The 17,936-nt window shown below is 47.2% G+C and overlaps 1 protein-coding gene across 1 annotated transcript in view; it reads left to right on the plus strand.

The window, feature by feature from the left end:
- LOC146776290 (neural-cadherin-like) overlaps nt 1–17,936 on the plus strand; it is a 567,428-nt gene that overhangs the window by 339,714 nt on the left and 209,778 nt on the right. The window contains exon 22 of the mRNA XM_085637108.1: nt 594–871. Coding sequence (XP_085493234.1) covers nt 594–871 — 278 coding nt within the window. The remainder of the gene's footprint in view (nt 1–593; nt 872–17,936) is intronic.

The following is a 17,936-nucleotide window of genomic DNA, read 5'->3' on the forward strand; positions in this document are numbered from 1 at the left end:
TGCACCATTTGCCCACTCTTTTTTCTAAATCTTCTTGGGGGAAAAGACCCCCAAACCCCACGTAGGTGGTTCAGGCTCGCTCGCTCGCTACAGTGCTGTACGACAAATGCTTAATGCTCACCACTTTTAAATGTCACCAGCCGCCATTGAAATAATGTGATACTCCTTTAACAATTCACACAGTGAAGGCTCTATGGAGGATAGGTGTTTACATGCTCTATCTATGTTCCATAACAGAAATCCAATTCTGGAAACCAATATCTTTCCAGAAGATTTTCTGGAAACATTGCTTTATGGTAGTACTACTCCCCCTAAATCCACTGCTTCACCATCTAAGAGGTTATAGAGTGACATAATTTCTATCAAGCTCCCATTGGATTATAATGTTGCCTACTGCTAAAGGTAGCAGGAACATATCTCAAGCAGGTTAGCCTTGTCAAGGATGCTGCTCTTTGGCCTTAAATTATGTCTTAGTTTTCCCAACTGTCTATATTCTGTTATTTTAAATCTATTGTTGAATTAAAAATCACAGGGAATAATTCCTGTTTACATAGTAGCAGCCAAATAAATTGTCGAATTAATTATCCTTTTAGATCCAGCTGGCAATGAAGGTGGACGCTCTGCAGATTAGTTACGATGAATGCATGAGAAGAGACTGTGGCAATGGCGGTGGGTGCACCTCCCATTTCACAGTCACTGAGGCGCCGTCTGTGATGGATGCTGGTAATGTTTCACTTGTGTCCATTACACCCACCTTCCGAACAGTTTGCACCTGTGAAGCCACGGACAAAGTACACAAGTCGTGTGCCTCTTATGCAACTGGCCCTTGTCTAAACAGTGGAACCTGTGTGGACTCCAGGAATGGCTACAGGTAGGCCAATTGTAAAATAGTGCAACTAAAATAGCAAGTCTCTTGCATATTGAGTTTTGTACTGGGAAAAGTACTTTGCACCAAACACCGTGAATACACAGTATCGGAACCAACTGATAGAGATCAAGTAACTCTGAGGTATACCCTATACATATTGTCCTTACAGATGACACTTCTCACTGCGTGGATACCATAAGCACTCTGACACTGCTGTTGTAGAAATTTCCACCGTAGCTCTTATCTGTGTATCTCACAAGTTAAGGGGTGCCGTCTTACCTGTTGAAGCACATTCTCACTGTTAGCCATCTGTAATGGGCACATTCATTACCTTTAAAGAAATCTCACACCTATAAATTACTTTGTTTGATTAAATCTTTAGCCTTTTAACTGAAGCCAATACCACTCAGGTGAAATGTTCAAAATGGTCTTAAACACTGGTTATTACTCTGGTCTATTGCTTCCTGCTCACTGTACCACTGCAGGCCGCTACCAACCATCTGCAAATCACCCTTTTTTCTGCTCCAATGAGAATAGTGCAATCCAAATTGTATCTCACGTCCTCTCTCCATGGTAACAAAAGCAACCGCAAACCAGTCTCAAACCTATTGGACATTACCAGAAAAATGTAGCCTGAGTGCTGTGGCACAGTAAGCTTCTGGGCCTACATATGGGCATAAAGGTCACTCTTGCAGAGTATCACTGACAAAAAAAATGATCGTTGGAATATTTAAGTTCATGTCTGCCACTGGTAATTAATCTGTACTCTTTAGAGGCTACAACCAAAACATACCCACGACTCTCACATGCAAAATATAATTTTCCAAAGCCACATTGATTTGCCAACTTTTTGTACCCAGTAGAATGTCTAAGAATATGAGATGGAGGCAAACGTACAACCTCTTGCCTCAACTTACAGTGACAGAGACCTTCATCAAGAAGTCAGCCTCCATTCTTGTAGCTTGCTTTCCATCATTCCCAAATAGCCATATTTTACTGGAGTGTTTTTCGGACGTCTATTAAACCACTCCCTCTCTTTATGAAGTTCAAATCCCCGAAGACGATTTTGCATGTGTTACAGCCAGCCCTATTTGGAAACTGATCATTTGACATTAATTTATTACTTGTATAGCATTATTGAGTATTACTGCCACTCAGCCTGTTTCAAAGGATTCCAAGATTTGGAAGAGAAGAAATATTAGGAACAGGAGATGAAGTAAAATTACAAGAATGATAGTTCTTTTAGGTGGAAAGCCGCCATAAGGAATCTGATTTTCTACTTCCACAGCCACCCCTTGGCCACTAAACTGTATTTTGTACATACCTAAGTTCATGTTCCACTTATTACTCATGATTGTGTCGGTTTTCACGTAATCCCATAAATTTATCAGAACTGGCTTTGAACCCATGTGTGTGGAAGCTTAAGTCATATTTTTAATTTTCAGATATCCTATTTACTTGTAGGTTACCACGTGTTATTTGATTGGAGTTTAAAGTACTTTCCATGATTTCCTCCAACATTCACCTTGCAAAACTAAAAATGAAAAAGACTAAAGGAGACAGTTATCACTACATTAATGTAAACCATTTTTTCAGTGAGAGAAAGGGAATGGGGAAGAAGCAGAGGTTATGCAATAGATAAACACAGATAAGAGGGGAAATACTTGAGCAAAGCGAAAATGTGTAGTACATGTTGCTGTCTCTTATCTTGTGTTTGGGTTTTTTCTGTGCTATTCAGTGTTATTTTATGCTATAATGATCTAATCTATGCTCTGCTGCTCTGTGATGTGAATGTTGTGTTGTGCTGTTTTTCTTTTGTGCTGTTGTGTTCTCTGTGAACTGTGTTTTTCTGTTGTTCTAGTCCAGAGCTCCTAACCTTTTGTGGGCACAGAGCAACATTTAAATGTCAAACAACATGGTGAGCAGCACCCAAATCTTGAACGAACATACAGCTGCACAGGTGATTACTACATGAATTTTAATTAACTTAATCAGTAATTAACTCTGGGTTTTAACCTGATTTAGAAACAGAGGTAACTGTTTTAATCATGCACAATAATATTCTATGAGTTAGATATCTGGTGTGGAGGATTCTCCCTCAAGGAATTCTTGTGCAATTTAGTGTGAATTGTTGAATTTTTAGCTCTTAACACCAGTAAGTCTAGTCAACAAATTGCACTTGGTGATTGTTCTTGGAAATTTAGCAGCAGAGTGTGCATTTGTTCCATATTAGATCAATAGCATTAGTCACAAACATTGTAGGATGTGAACACAGCTTTAAAGTAGAGTTTGGAAATTTGGAGCAATACTATAGCAAATGGCGTATTTCATGTCTAAGTACATTAGGCAGTATTTGTCCAGACTGGTGGGATTCAAAAAGTGCTCATAGAAGTTTTAGAGGTGTTAGCCAACATATATTTGTGGTATGTAGAGGCACCTTGTTATGTTTAAGTTCATTTGGCCAGTAAAGTTATTCTAAGCCTGATAGAACCTGTCCAACTTTACAGAGAAGCAAGGGGTTCTTGCGTAAGAAAATCTGGGATAATGTTAGCACCAATTGGCTAATCTCATTAAAACAGTAAACGTTAGCAAAGTTTGCAAAAAATGTAATACCAATTTACTCCCCTAAGGAATTAATGTCAAATAGAGCATTTTAGGCTCAGTAGGCCAGTAACAATAATCACAAAATTGAAGAAGTTAAAGACCATTTACAAGGTATTTGGTCTCCTCCTCATTTCCAAAAACTGTTAGGGAAACACACTGGTAGCAAACTATGTATAACATCCTATGTCTTGTCATGGAACAGACCTCTCCAAAATGTTGTGTTAATTGTTGCCTCTAAAGATTTTTTATAAGGAGATAATTGCCCTCTTGTATTAGTATGAGGCAGATATACACCACACCCAATGCAATCCTCTTTAGGACTAGTTAAGCACTAGTAAGCATCAGCACCCTACCCAAATTACCCGCTCACAGTTTATTAGTGTTCTGATAAATCTGCACCCCAAGGAATTGAATGTTTCAGCTTCCCAACAGAGCATGAAATGTCATGCAGTCCTATGTGTGGAGTGCCAACTAAGTGGGCAGGACTTGTCTCAGTTTTCCCGATAAGTTCCCAAACCTCTTCAATAGTCCATTACCTCCGGAAGACTGGCCCTTGGACAGCTTAAATATAGAAGTGCATTGTTCGCATACAGAGAGATCACATGTACATCTCAATTCAGCCCCCCTACCCCACTTGTGAGTCTCTCCCCATCACCAGAAGCTCCATTGCTGGAGCAAAAAACATGGTTGAAAGAGAGCATCCATGTATTGTGCTCCTGTGAATTTCCCATTGCTGGGAATATATCTGTCCAGTGTGAAGTCTTGCAAAGTCTCTCATATAAATCAGCTGGATCCACATCAGTAACCTCTCCCTGATCCCCGTATTATACAGCACTGCAAACAGAAAAGGCCATAGGAGTGTGTGAAGGGAGTTCTCTGTGTCTAGATAGGCCACTGCACGAATAGACCATGACCATTGTATCCTATTCATTATAAGGAAGAACCGACAAAGGTAAATGTGCGTATTGCGGCTCGGAATAAACCCATTTTGATCAGGGTGCACCAGCCTTATATATAGGGGGTTAGTCTATTCCAGATCAATTTACCCAGGATGTTATAGTCCATGTTCAGAAAGGACAGTGATCGATATAATTCCACATCTCGCAAGACTCGTGCTGGTTTCAGTATTACCTCAATCATCGCTGTCTTGTTGAGACAGACAGCTCTCCCACTTCAAACGCTGTGTTGTGAACTACCAATACTCTTTGAGAAAACGTTGTTTTGTATGTTAAACTTGAGGCCTTTCTCCAGGCCAGATCCCTCAGTGCTAGGGTTATCTCGTCAGCTGAAAGTTGAGCCTCTAATGCCTCACTGGCCTACTCGTCCAATCTCGGTAGAGGCAAACCACACCAGCACTCTTCAGGAAATGCAAGATCAGAATGCCCCCTCGTCCAATAGTGTTTCATAATGATGGGTGAATGGATTATTTATCCTTTCCGGTGTGTGTGATGATGCCTATCTACTTTGTCATGGAGCAAATGGGCAATCTGTCGGTGTCACCCCACACCAGCCATGCCAAGAGATGTCCTGCTGTCTCCCTCACCTGTTGCTTAGTCAAATACTCTATAACTAATTGCCCCTGAGTCTATACACCAACTCAGCATGCTCTTTCAGCTTGTACGCCCTCATCTGGAGTGCCCCTGGGTCCAGCACCATCCTTTTATCTAGCACACGTAGTTCTTCTATTCTGTTGCTCCGTCTCACTGGAACTGGTTTGATACTGTATATAGACTTTAGACGCATTCCTCTCAGCCGCACCGTGAAAGCTTACCATTGCAGTATTGTGACTTCAGACGTTCGTTCATTATCCTTAAATAGGTTATCTATCTGTTCTTCAATCTTTTTTCAGAAGAGGGAATTAATCAGAGCCTCTACCCTTAACTACTATGTTAAAATCTCTGATCGCATTGTGCCACCTATAAAGTGCAGTGGTTTGTGATGTGAGATAGTCCGTGCCAGGTAGTCACATGCATCAAATCAAGTCCCCTCCAGCCATGTCCAGAAAGATATCCAAACGTGAATAGATTGCATGCACCAGAAAAAGAATACTCTCTGGGTTCAACTCCCTCCAGGCTTCCAGGAACTGCCACTGTGCTATCTGCAATTTACATTTTTGTGAATTGGACCTACATGTTGCATCCTGTAAAGGGGTACAGACTGGTCGTCATTTAAATCTAACACTATGTTGAAGTCACCTCCTCAAGCCTTTGGTGTGTATAATCTAGTTTGTAGTCCAAATATTGTCCCTGCCCTGACTTCAACGAATATATGCTTGCCAGAGATTTTGATTCCCTCTCAATTGTTCCTTCCAGGATGGTGTATCAGACCCCCCCGCCCATCTATGTGAGAGTAGCTAATAAAGCTTATCAAGTTCATCTTTCACTAAGTGTGTCCCCTTCATTTGCTTTAAGACGGAGAACAATCTGCGTTGTTTGGCGTTTCTACCCAAGCTGCATATATTCCAAGTCAACAGATTATAAGTTCTTCACCATGACATGTTGTAAGTCATGGGACTCTAATATCCCATTCCCCGTGGTCGTATGATGAAACCATGCATGCCGTTACCATGCATGCCTCTATAACATGTCCATTACAACGCTTATGCCCTTACCACGGAAAATGTTACCATCCTTTGCCTTTACCACACATGCCTTTACAACAAAAATTTAGGTATTTTGCAGGTAAGTATAAACCCTTTATGTGTTTGTATGTATATATATATATATATATATATTTTTTTTTTTTTGAAACCGTTTATTACAAAACACATAAAAATATACAAAGATGGGCCTACAACCTTCCGGCCGGCCGCTAGTAAACAGAAGGAGCATATGATACACATTGTAGAGCGTGCATTGCGGCTGAGGAAGAAGCACAGGAGTTAGTAGCGTTGATAGCAACCCCATCCGGACCACACTATACGGTTTCATTTTAAACTGAAAGAACAACCAAAAGAACAAACCCACAAGGCAATCCACAGTCAGAAATAGCAGCATGTGCTCCCCTAGAAGGGGGACCCTACCAGTTTATGGGAGTATCAAGAAGGGGAGGAAATCAGGACTAGGGCTGGGTAAACTCAATGCCCGGAGCAACGGAAGAGGGATCAGCTAGGGGGATGGGGCTGGCGACCGATCGGGCAATAACGGCGGAGCACAAATCCCCCCGCGGTAGGCGTTCCAGGGGCCCCATACTTTCACCCATGTCCCAGGCTTACCTCTCGCCACATACACCACCTTTTCCCGAAACATGCACCAGTCCATATGTTCCTTCCAGGCCGAGACAGTCGGGGACCTCTGGGATCCCCACAGTTGAGCAATATCACGCTTGGCCACCATATATCCCAGAGTCACCCACCACGTCTGTGGCGCCGAGTAGTCAGCAGGTTCCCACACATTCAACAGGCATCTCCTCGCTTCGGGTAGCAGCACCACATGCATAACCACACGCAGGACCTCATGCACACCACGCCAGAATCGCTCCACCTCCGGGCATTCCCACAGTATATGCAGAAAGGTCCCCAAAGCACCACACCCACGCCTACACAACCCGTCCACAGCATAGCCCATACGCAGGAGCCTTGGCCCCGTCATGTAGACTCTATGGAGTATCTTGAGCTGGACGAAGCGAAGGCGGGCCGGTATGGCCACCTCTTTCGGGGAGGCCACCGCAGAGGTCCAGTCCTCGTCGTCCAGCTCCAGTCCATCGGCAACCCAAGCCTCGCGAAGGGCAGTCAGCAATCCTGAGCGGTCATTGATTAGTTTTTTGTAGATCAGTGAGATCGTGCTGTCCGGAACATGTCCATCCAGCACTCTATCCTCCAGGGGGGAATACTCCGGGATGGATGCAACGTCCGGGAAGACGGAGCCCAGTGCATGACGGATCTGCAAATACCGAAAGTACTCCCTATCATGCAACTGGAATTCCGTCTGCAGCGTCTCGAACGTTTTGAATCCTCCCCTCGTCCAGAGATCCCCCACTTTACTGATGCCTATCATGTCCCACTTCTCGAAGCCCTTCGAGGTCCACAGGGAGCCCAACCGCTCGGACGCGTATAGTGGTGTTGCCCGGGTCAGACGGTACTTCCACCCCATCGCCGCATTGGCCGCGTGCCACACACGCACCATAACACGCGTGGGGCCGGTCAGCCGCGCGTCGGGCGCGTCGGAGTAGAGCGCTCGATTATAGTCCCCACCCGGGAGTAGCATCTTGTCCATTTCATATGCCGGGTTTAAGGCGGGTCCGTACAGGCCGTGATTAATCGCAGCCAGCTGGGAGGCCCAATAGTACCGTTTGATATCTGGGAGGGCGATCCCTCCGTCATACCATGGGAGCGTCAGCTTTGCCAGGGCGATACGCGGCCTCCCGTCCCAGAACAGGCGGCGCTGTAAACTCTCCACCTCACGGAAGTAGCGCGCTGGGACGAGGTCCATGGTGTTCTGCAAAGCGTACAGGAAACGCGGCAGAGACATCATCTTAAACAACGCCGCCCGGCCGAGCGGCGAAAGCGGCAGGCGCCGCCAGCGTGCGAAGTCTACCTTCAGGCGCTGGAGGGGGGGAAGCAAGTTCCGTTCATACCGGGCCTCCGGGTCCAGAGTAATGAAGACACCCAGGTACCGAAATCCCTGCGGGGCGATCTGGATCGGACAGCCCCGCGGGAGAATAGGAGCCTCCCCAGAGAGAACATACACGCACGATTTAGCCCAGTTGATGACAAGACCGGAGTTGCGACCAAATGAATGTAAAACATCAACCAGTAATATCAGTGATTTACGTGGGGAAGCTAGGTACAGAAGGATGTCATCAGCGTATAGGGATACGCGGTCCTCATACTCGGGGGTCCAACGGAGACCACGGATGGAAGGCTCCCACCGCAGCCACTCCGCCAGGGGCTCCAAGCCAAGCGCAAAAAGGAGCGGCGATAAGGGGCAGCCCTGTCGCGTGCCCCGGCCCAACTCAAACGGAGCCGATACTCTACCGTTCACCACCACCTGCGCCAATGGGCCCGAATACAGCAATTTGACCCAACTGATGAAGCCTGCGCCAAAGCCAAACTTCGCAAGCATCGCCCAGATGTATGGCCACTCAAGCGCGTCAAACGCCATAGTGGCGTCCAAGGACGCTAAAATGGCCGGCTCACGTATGTGCTGAACACGTGCGAGTACCCCATGCAAACGCCGCAAGTTAAGGGCCGTGTTACGCTGGGGAATAAAGCCGGACTGATCTTGGTGAACCAGTTCGCCCACCACGCCGACCAGCCGATTGGCCAGGACCTTGGCGAGAATTTTGGGCTCCGCGTTCAGTAGCGAAATGGGCCGATAGGATGTAACCCGGTCCCGAGGTCTCCCCTCTTGTGGATAACCACGATTGTAGCCAGACGCTGGTCCAGCGGGAGGGAGCCCACCGAGTGGGCTTCCAGGAACATCGATCGGAGATGTGGTGCTAGCGTATCCGGTCGCAACTTGTACAACTCGATGGGGAGACCATTAGGACCCATGGCCTTGCCGGAAGCGACCGAGCGTATGGCGAGGGCGATTTCGTCGGAGGTTGGAGGGGCGTCCAACGACACTCTGTCCTCCTCCGAAAGGGAAGGCAGTGCGATATCCCTGAGCAAGGCACGGGAGTCCTCTTCAGAGCGGGAAGACACCGGGGAATAGACCCCACGGAAATAATCCGCGAAGCAGGAGACAATTTCTTCCGGCTCAGTCACACACACACCGTCCGTCGTCTCAATTAGCGGGACTACACGACTCGCTCTCTCCTTTTTGTCCAGCCACGCAATCAATTTACCAGCCTTATCACCCACATCATACAGTCTCCCCTGTTGCTCTCTACTGAGGCCCCTGGCCGCCTCCGTGACGAGGGCCCTATAGGCCGCTTGCTTGAGTTGGAGAACATGTAATACGGCATCCGTCACCCCACATTCTAGATTACCCTCCAACTCGGCTATCTCAGCTTCCACCCGGGTCACCTCCTCCCGCTCGCGCCCCCGGGTGTGGGAGATAAGGGACAGGGCCTCTCCTCGTAGTACTGTCTTGAATGCCTCCCACAGTGAGACAGCCGAGGGCACGGACCCCACATTCTCGTCAAAATAGCGCTGGAGGGATTTAATCAATTCAGCGCGAATGGTGGGGTCGCGCAGGTACCAGGGGTTGATCGGGGCCACCCTACCCTCACCCCTCGGAAAAAGATCCAGGTGTAACAGGAGCGGGGAATGGTCCGAGATACCCCGTGCCAAATGGCGCACCTCTCCCACCCTCCCAACATAGGCCGCCGGGACCAGGACATAATCTAGTCGTGAGAGACTACCATGGGCCCCCGAATGGAAGGTATACTGTAGCTGCGTGGGATGTTTTAAACGCCAGCAGTCCACCAACCCCAAAGTGTCCAATAGACCAGGAAGCCACGCTTGGGCCCGGGGGAGGTCCCTAGGGGGGGTGACGATCCACAGTACCGGAAACCACCGCATTAAAATCCCCCCCCCCACCACCAGAATCCCCCCCGGAAGGCCAAGGAGGAGGCGCCCCAGGTCCGCAAAGGTAGTCGACTGCAGCCCCGGCGGGACGTACACTGACACAAATACAACCACTTTGCCCTCCATCCTTCCCACCAAGACCGCGTAACGTCCCCTGTCGTCATGGAGCACCTCATCAATCTCCAAAGGGAGCGAGTTCTTAACCATGATGCCCACACCCCTTGAGCCAGACGTGAAGCCCGATTGGGCTACCAAGCGATAGCCACGCCGATTCATTGCGCAGAAGGAATTGCCGATGAGGTGTGTCTCCTGCAGGAAAACTACATTTAATTCCCTACCCCCCATCATAAACAGAAGCCACAGTTTGTCCCCCCGAGAGCACTATTGAGCTAGTACAATGATAATTTTGCCTTGTGGTAAAAACGAACAACACCCCCCCCATCCCTGCCCACCCATCCCAACAAAACTCCCCCCTCCCTGCACCCCTGCATGAGCCCGAACAGCCCCCCCAACGTGCAGTGTGCCTGTCGCCCCATATATATAATAAAGACTAGCTAAACCCCTTAGAGGAGGAAGGAGAACCCCCAGTAGACCCCACACAACCTCCATAGGAGGGGAAATTATACAAACAGACGCTTAATCGAGAGTGGCATCAGTCTTGTCCAGAGCGAAGTCCAATATTACCCCCTCAATCCCGATCCAGAGTGCCGTCTCCCCCCGCCACCCCCCCCCCGCCCCCCGGATCACGATCCCCAGACAGAGTGTCCAGCCAGTCTCCGGCCGCTTCGGGACGGTCAAAAAAGTGCGTGCGACCCTCTACCTCCACTCGTAGCTTGGCCGGGAAGAGCATAGCGTATTTAAGGTTCAGGTCCCGAAGACGGCGCTTGACGCCTTGGAAGCTCAGTCTCTGCTTCTGGACCGCTGGGGTGAAATCGGGGTAAAAATTTACCTCCATATTGTCAAGCTTAACCGGCCCATGCAGTCTGGATGCTTGCAGGATAGCGTCTCTGTCCCGAAAGTTGAAGATCCGGGCAATGAGAGGCCGCGGAGGGGCTCCGACCTTCGGCCTTCCCCCGGGAACCCTGTGGGCCCGCTCCACAGCGAAGAATTTGCTCAGCCCCCGTGGCTGGAGATGGGTAGCGATCAGGTCCTCCACAAACAGGCCCCCCGCCGCTTCCTCCCGTCCCTCAAGCACCCCAATGATGCGGATGTTGTTCCTCCGGGCCCGACTCTCGGAGTCCTCCAGGCGCCGATCCATAAGCGCGGTCGCATGACCAAGCCGGCGCACCTCTGCCTGTAGTACCGCCACCTCAGTGGTAAGGCCCGATGCGGTGTGGGCCAAAGAATCAACTCGGTCATTGGTCTTGGAAAGATCGGCCCTCACCAGGCCAACATCCACGAGGACCGAGTCAATCTTCTGTGCCAGTGTGTCGAACCGCTGGCCCACCGAGGCCTTCATCTCGGCGATGGCGCCCATGACATCCCGCAGAGTCAGATCCGTAGGGAGGTCCGGGGCATCAGGAGGGCCCTCAGGGGATTTGTGCGGTCCGCCGGGAGATCCCTTCTGGAGGGTGTAGCGGTCCATACTATTGGCCTGAAGGGTGGTGCCACGCCGGGTCGATTTGGTCTTCACCCGATCTCCATCTTGTTTCGTGGCCATGGCCACCAGTCCCCCGGTCGCACCAGCCACGTCGTGAAGGGCAAGCAATCAGGGCCACAAGCTCCGGGGGGGGGCACCCCAGATCAGCGGGATGGGTCACAGCCAGCAGGCAGGCCGAGTCTCCCAGCGAGACCACACCAGCACAAAGAGCCCCGCGACCCAACCCTGCAGAGACGGCAAGGGGGTGCGAAAGAGAAAGCGAAAGTGCGGGGTACGCGACTCGCCAGGCCCGGCCCGCCGCTGTTGATCACTTTGTCACTGGGTCCCCCCTCAGCGCAAATCCGGGGTCTGGCGAGGAGAAGGCCGCAGACTTCAAACGGTGCTTACTCCGGTGTCCGAGGTCCGATTTGACAACGGGAAACGGGTGCCACCTCAGCTCAGGCTCGCCAACACATTCCCCTCATCCAAGACAGGATTAATTCAGGATAGTCGTAGGAGGTCGCGGAGGTCCCCGGGAGCCTCGCACCTACGCGGCCATCTTGGTCGCGCGCTAGGCTCCTATATATATATATATATATAAGTATATTAAAAACGTAAATCCTGGATAATATGCAAGATTCAAAGGTCTGCACACAGCATGTTGGTTTCATCAAATTTAATAGCAAGGTGTTTCAACTGAGCCGGGTCTTCGTCACGGGCCATTAAATTTGATGAAACCAACACGCTGTGTGCAGGCCTTTGAATCTTGCATATTATACAGGATTTATGTTTTTAACCCCTTCCATGCCCATGACGGAACGGTTCCGTCATGAGCATCGGTTGCGCTGTGCTCATGACGGAACCGTTCCGTCATGGGCCCGCCCGCGCTCGAACCCTTCAGCACCGCGGGGGAATTCCCGCAGCGCTGAAGGGGTTAATAGATAGCGAGTCTCACACTTGCCGTCCTGCACTCTCCTCGTTTTGGTGGACGTGGCTGGCTTTGCTGTGAGAACGATATGGAAAAAATATATAAATATATATTCTACTGCGCTATAAATGCTGTGTCCCATTCCCCGTACCTGGCTATGAGTATCACCTTCCAACCCCCATCTAATCTAGTGGAAATCTGGGTGTTTCTTATCTACTCACACCTCTTCTTCTCTTCCAGGGAGTTCTTTTAAGTCCATCGATTTCTGGACCTTATCTTGGGACGTGAAAAAGTGTGATTTTTCCTGAGCTTTGTGCATCACAGCAGGGTGTACAAGATGTTCCTCTCTCACAATGACCTTTTAATGAATACATAGGAATATCTTTGATATTGCAACTGCACCGTGTAATCTAGAAAAACCTTAACCTTGGCACTGTGTTCTCTGGCTTGCTGCAGGCTGTGGTCTGTATCCCTAAAGATCAGGAGCCTGCCTACCATGGATCTCAGAGGTGCACCAGTGGCCAGAGGGTGCCCTGGTATCCTGTCCACTCTCTCTACCACCAGAAGTGGCGATAGCAATCTTGCTTATACATTGTTTTTAAGGCAATTCTCCAGAAATGCATCCGCTCTTTGACCTTCTTGTCCCTCGGGTACACTCAATAGGCGAATGTTACTATGTTTGGATCGCCTGCAGAGTCTTCAGCCCTATGTTTAGTTCCTCCAACTGTTTATGCAGTTATACCATGGAATGTATTGAGGCCCACATTTATTTATTCTCTGTTACCCTACTAGATAGTTTTATTTGGTGTGTTCTCAGTAAGTTGACTTCTAATGCGACAGAGTCTGTATTGTGTTCCAAGGGTGATTTTGTGTCTTTTATCACTTGCAAAATAGCCTAGGTCCTCTCTGCATGTCCTTTAATAATGGTCTCAATGGAATGTAGTGCACCCTGTGCCCCCGGGCTTGTACCCCTGTGAGCCTCCTCTTGCTAATTGAACAGAAGCCCTGTAGTTACGTTTGGCTTAACCACTGTACCAGCTGTCTCATAACACCGTTGCAACTCATTTTTAGCCTGCTGTTGTATCAAACAGTACAAAAAGAGGCAATGCAATGTCCCAGACCAGTTCACACTTCGTGGAGGTCAGCACCTCATCTCCTCTGCCCCACTAAGCGCACAGACGTAGATCGATCCGGTATAAATGCCATCTACAACTTCCACACAGCCTTTTCATATTGAGGCCATCATAAATTAATTATTTTCTGTCCCAGCATGGCGCAAAGTCCGTGACTTCAGCAAACACACCGCCATCATCACCAGGGTTTGGGGGGGTGTTTATCAAACTACCACACACGCACTACCACCTGGCAACTTTTCTCTCAACGACCCGGGGAGAGGCCGCCTGGTTCTTGCACCGTAGGTTGCACATGAGGGTCCACGTCCTGGGTCGGCCGATAGAGCCTACCGCCCTCCAATGAAGCAGTCAACATGAGCAGTTGTGTGCTGCAGTATCAAGGAAAGTTGTTCACAAAGCCAGCTCCAGAATAGCATTGCACCACTCCATCCGCCCACATGCCCGGCGAGTACTCTTGTCTCGTGGGCACCATCTTAGCCCGTGAACACGTCGTCCAAACTCCTGTGTTGCAAGTCTTGGAAAGAGCCCCCCCCCCCCCCAACAGGCATCACCGAAGCACATCCTACTCCACTGCTTACCTAGCCACACCCACAAGATGGTGGCACTTAATATTGTTATTAGCCAAGTTAGCCCAAATCATCATGGCTATCATTCTGTACTTCCAAGCTTTCATTGGCATTTTTAGTTTTCAATAATGTATAAAGCCTTTGGAAAGTGACTGTCCTCTTTCCTAATGCAGTCAAAGTCTTTGGTGGTCTCTTTGGACCTGCTCCTGGGCTTCTGGTACCGCAACCCAGTTCTTGGTCTGTTGTGCTGGTTTCCCATTGAGCTCTTCTTCAGCTTGTCATCCTGCATCAGACTTCACTGGGTTTTTGTTCTGTCTCTGGCTATCTCCTTCTCTCACTGCGGCCCTTCTCTGCAGGCACCTGTTTCCTACACATAGAGCTGTGTGGGATCATTGTATCTTTCAGAGGGTGCCATTTATTCTTCAGACTATTAGAAGAAAGCATTGAAGTTCAACTAGGGCCCAGCTCTTGACATCAACAGGTACACCACAATATTCTACTAAAGCCCAGTGGTGCCTCCATTAGCAATTTTTTCAAAGCTTTTCATAATATGTTTTATCCAAGTAAGATCTCCTGCTTCAAGGCATTGTAATCTTAGGGGATATCATTACTTAATAATACTTTATTCCTCAACCGCATAAGGATGAATGACTGAGTCAACTGTACCAGGCTTCAAACGTCACTGTAGACTGAAAATGGTTCTCTGCAATGGCCCCTGCATATGAGGGGAAAGTATCTGCTCAGTGGCTTCTCAGCTAATCAACAGTTGTACGTCTCGCTGGGAATGTGAAAGTAATGTAATCCATTAAGTCAACTAGCAAAGCCATCATCTTCCTGTATGGTACACTAAAAGAGGGACTTGTGGTTAACACCCATGACTTTGGACCCTATAAATCGATTGAACCCTTAAGGTATTGTCTGGCTTGTTGAAGGGTCTAGGGAGTGTCTGCTCCTGTCAGTGAATGCTCAACAGGCAAATAGTCTGAGATGTTGCACCCAGAACACTGATGTGTATGATATGGTATTTGACATATTATGGACCCCCAGGGTGGTGGGGGTTTGAAGGTCTGTGCTGGGAATCGATACATTGATCTCTATACTGACTCAGATACTACAGGGGCTCCTACATTGTGACAATTGGAATTGAGCTTGACTCAAGTGCTTCTTTACCGCCTCATGCATACAAAACATCCAGTAGGTAATATTCCTGCTGCTCCATCGCCAAAGGGTTATTCCATATGTTGTGAGAAGTGGGGTTGGAGCAGCAGGTCAAAGTAGCTACCAGACGTTTTGTATGTATGTAGCAGTGAAAAGACACTTGAGTGAGGACACACCAGGAAAGATTCCGATCTGTGGTGAGGAGACTTAAAGGGTGGGGGTTGGATGGTTGCAAACCTTATTTTTGGGAGAAGTAGAACCTCCTATTGATCTTCTTATGGCACATAGTTACATATGACTGTCAGTCAGCAGCAGATTTTTGTACTCACTGTTCTATACTGTGGAAGTTTTCAAGGCATTTGCAGCTCAGAGAGGAAAACAAAAACCATACTCATTTTGAAACAAAGATAACCTGTCTTAGGTCCTGAAGAAGGTGGATAGAAATTAATATCGCCACCAGCACGGGCATTGGCTGTGATCATCTGTGCGGTCCCTCAGCAACAACTATAGAGGAAGGAATAACTACCACTGTGCTGTGTCGTTAAGGACTTGATTTGGGGACTGTGTGTATGTTTGAAGTTAAATGAATTGCATGTATTGGAAGTGTATGAGGTGAGTCAGGTTTGTGATGATGAAGTCATGTTTTTAATAAGTTTTGGATTGTTGTTTGGAAGATATGATGAAGTTGATACTATTATGTAATAATGCAGTTAATATGATGAATGTGATGAGACACTTAACACCTTGCACATTATATTGAACTTGAGAAAAATATATAAAAAGTATTAAAGTTGAATATATATATTGAAAATAATATTGGGTCAGTAATTACTTGTCTGATTAATTCAGAGTGTGAAGAAGTACAGGTTAAACGGGAATATTTTTTTGCCGATTGTTATGTAATTTACTCTATTTCCCAAAACTAAAATTATTTTGTTGGGTGACTTTTTCTTGTTCACATCTTGGTATTGTACCTACAGATGCTAGTGGAATCACTTTAAAGTTGTTTAGGTGAAATTGATTAGAAGCTGAATGGCAGGAGGGAACTCTGTAGCTATAAGACTCTCATTGGGTGCATCCAATGATGGTTTGCGGAAGGACAAACCGGTCTTGCGTGTCCATTTTCATAAAATGACTCTGGGAGGTTTGAGAAGGTCTCGGACTATTGGAGGCTAATGACAAGTTCAGAATATACTAGTTAATGGAGAGATTTCAAAGTGACAGTGGTAGACATTTACAGGTTGAGGGCAGACTCCTATAACTAATTTAAAGAGAACTGGAACCCCTAATTCCACCCCAGAGGAAGCTGTGTTGACATTCTTTTCAAGAAGGTAATTTAGCATAGGAGATTTTGTTCTGGGTGAAATTTACTAGATTTGCTGGGCAAAAGCTCAATTTTCGCTGGTTCCAGATGACAATCCTATGGTAGAATTATCCACTGGTCAAGGCAAGTCCTTGTCAGATAACTGGACCTTCTAGTCCTGTTCAGAGATGTTTTTTCCTCAAAAGCTGATCACCAAGTCCTCATCAGATAGATCTTAAACTATAGACAAGTTTGGGTATAATTGCCACTGACTTTAAATGTAGCACCCTCTCACATTTGTTTTCAATGTGACATGTTTTTCATCTGCCTAACCTTGTCTGATAATCTTTGCGTCTTTAATTTTCCTCATTACATTTTCTATCTTTTTTAATCAAATTTGCTGCATACTTTAAGGTTTTTATTTCTTAGATGGTGGTATTGTTTGGTTGATTTATTACACCTAATGCCTTTTATCTTCAGAATGCATTGCTGCTTGGCCAAACTCATTAGCCGGCCTAGGATTTCATATTAAAACCAGTTTACCACAGTGGAATGCTTGGTTGGGCAGTCTGTGAGCCAAGTCCCTCTCTTTTACAGACATACGGTCAGCGTATTTACAACCAGAATAGAAGAAAGTGAGATTTATATCTTCACTAGATATTTTTTATTTATTTTTATTTTTTAGTCCTCATATTTGACAAAGGCAAGGAGCAAGATCTAGCCAAAGGTCTGAAGAAACTGGACACCACGCACCTTCTGAGATCTACCCAGGAGCCAGCCTTTTCCACTCGCAGTTGATGAGAGGTCTAATGGCAAATCACCACTAATCTCGTCAACTTATTGAGCATTGTCTGACTCCTCGGACTAAGCAGAAACAGACCAACCCTGGGAGAACGTCGTTTCACCACCCTCTAAAGTAGAGAAAAGGAAAAATGTAAAAAATGCTAGGAGTGGTGTATCAGGGATCAAGTAATATGAAGGGAGCCCACATTCTTTCCTTCTTATTGGACCCCATCTGGCAGTCAAGTCTAGCTATGTGTCAAGCTTAGCCAGCCCACCCTAGTAGGGGGGAGTTCACAGACACATTTTAAACAGATTTCCCTGCGTGCAGTTGCTATTAAGACAAAAAGAAAAGACAAAGCATTTTTTCCCAAGACTGTTTTGTCTACCTCCCATACTCCAAAAATCACCAAAGAAAGGCTTACCTCAATGTGCCGACCCAAGATTTTATTTAATACATTACCCACGTCTCGCCAGAAAGACTGGATAGCTGGACACTGCCAGAATAGATGCACATCATCCGCATTTTCCAGTTCACATTTCGG

The sequence above is a fragment of the Triturus cristatus genome, chromosome 12 (assembly GCF_964204655.1).
Source record: "Triturus cristatus chromosome 12, aTriCri1.1, whole genome shotgun sequence".
Classification (NCBI taxonomy): Eukaryota; Metazoa; Chordata; class Amphibia; order Caudata; family Salamandridae; genus Triturus; species Triturus cristatus.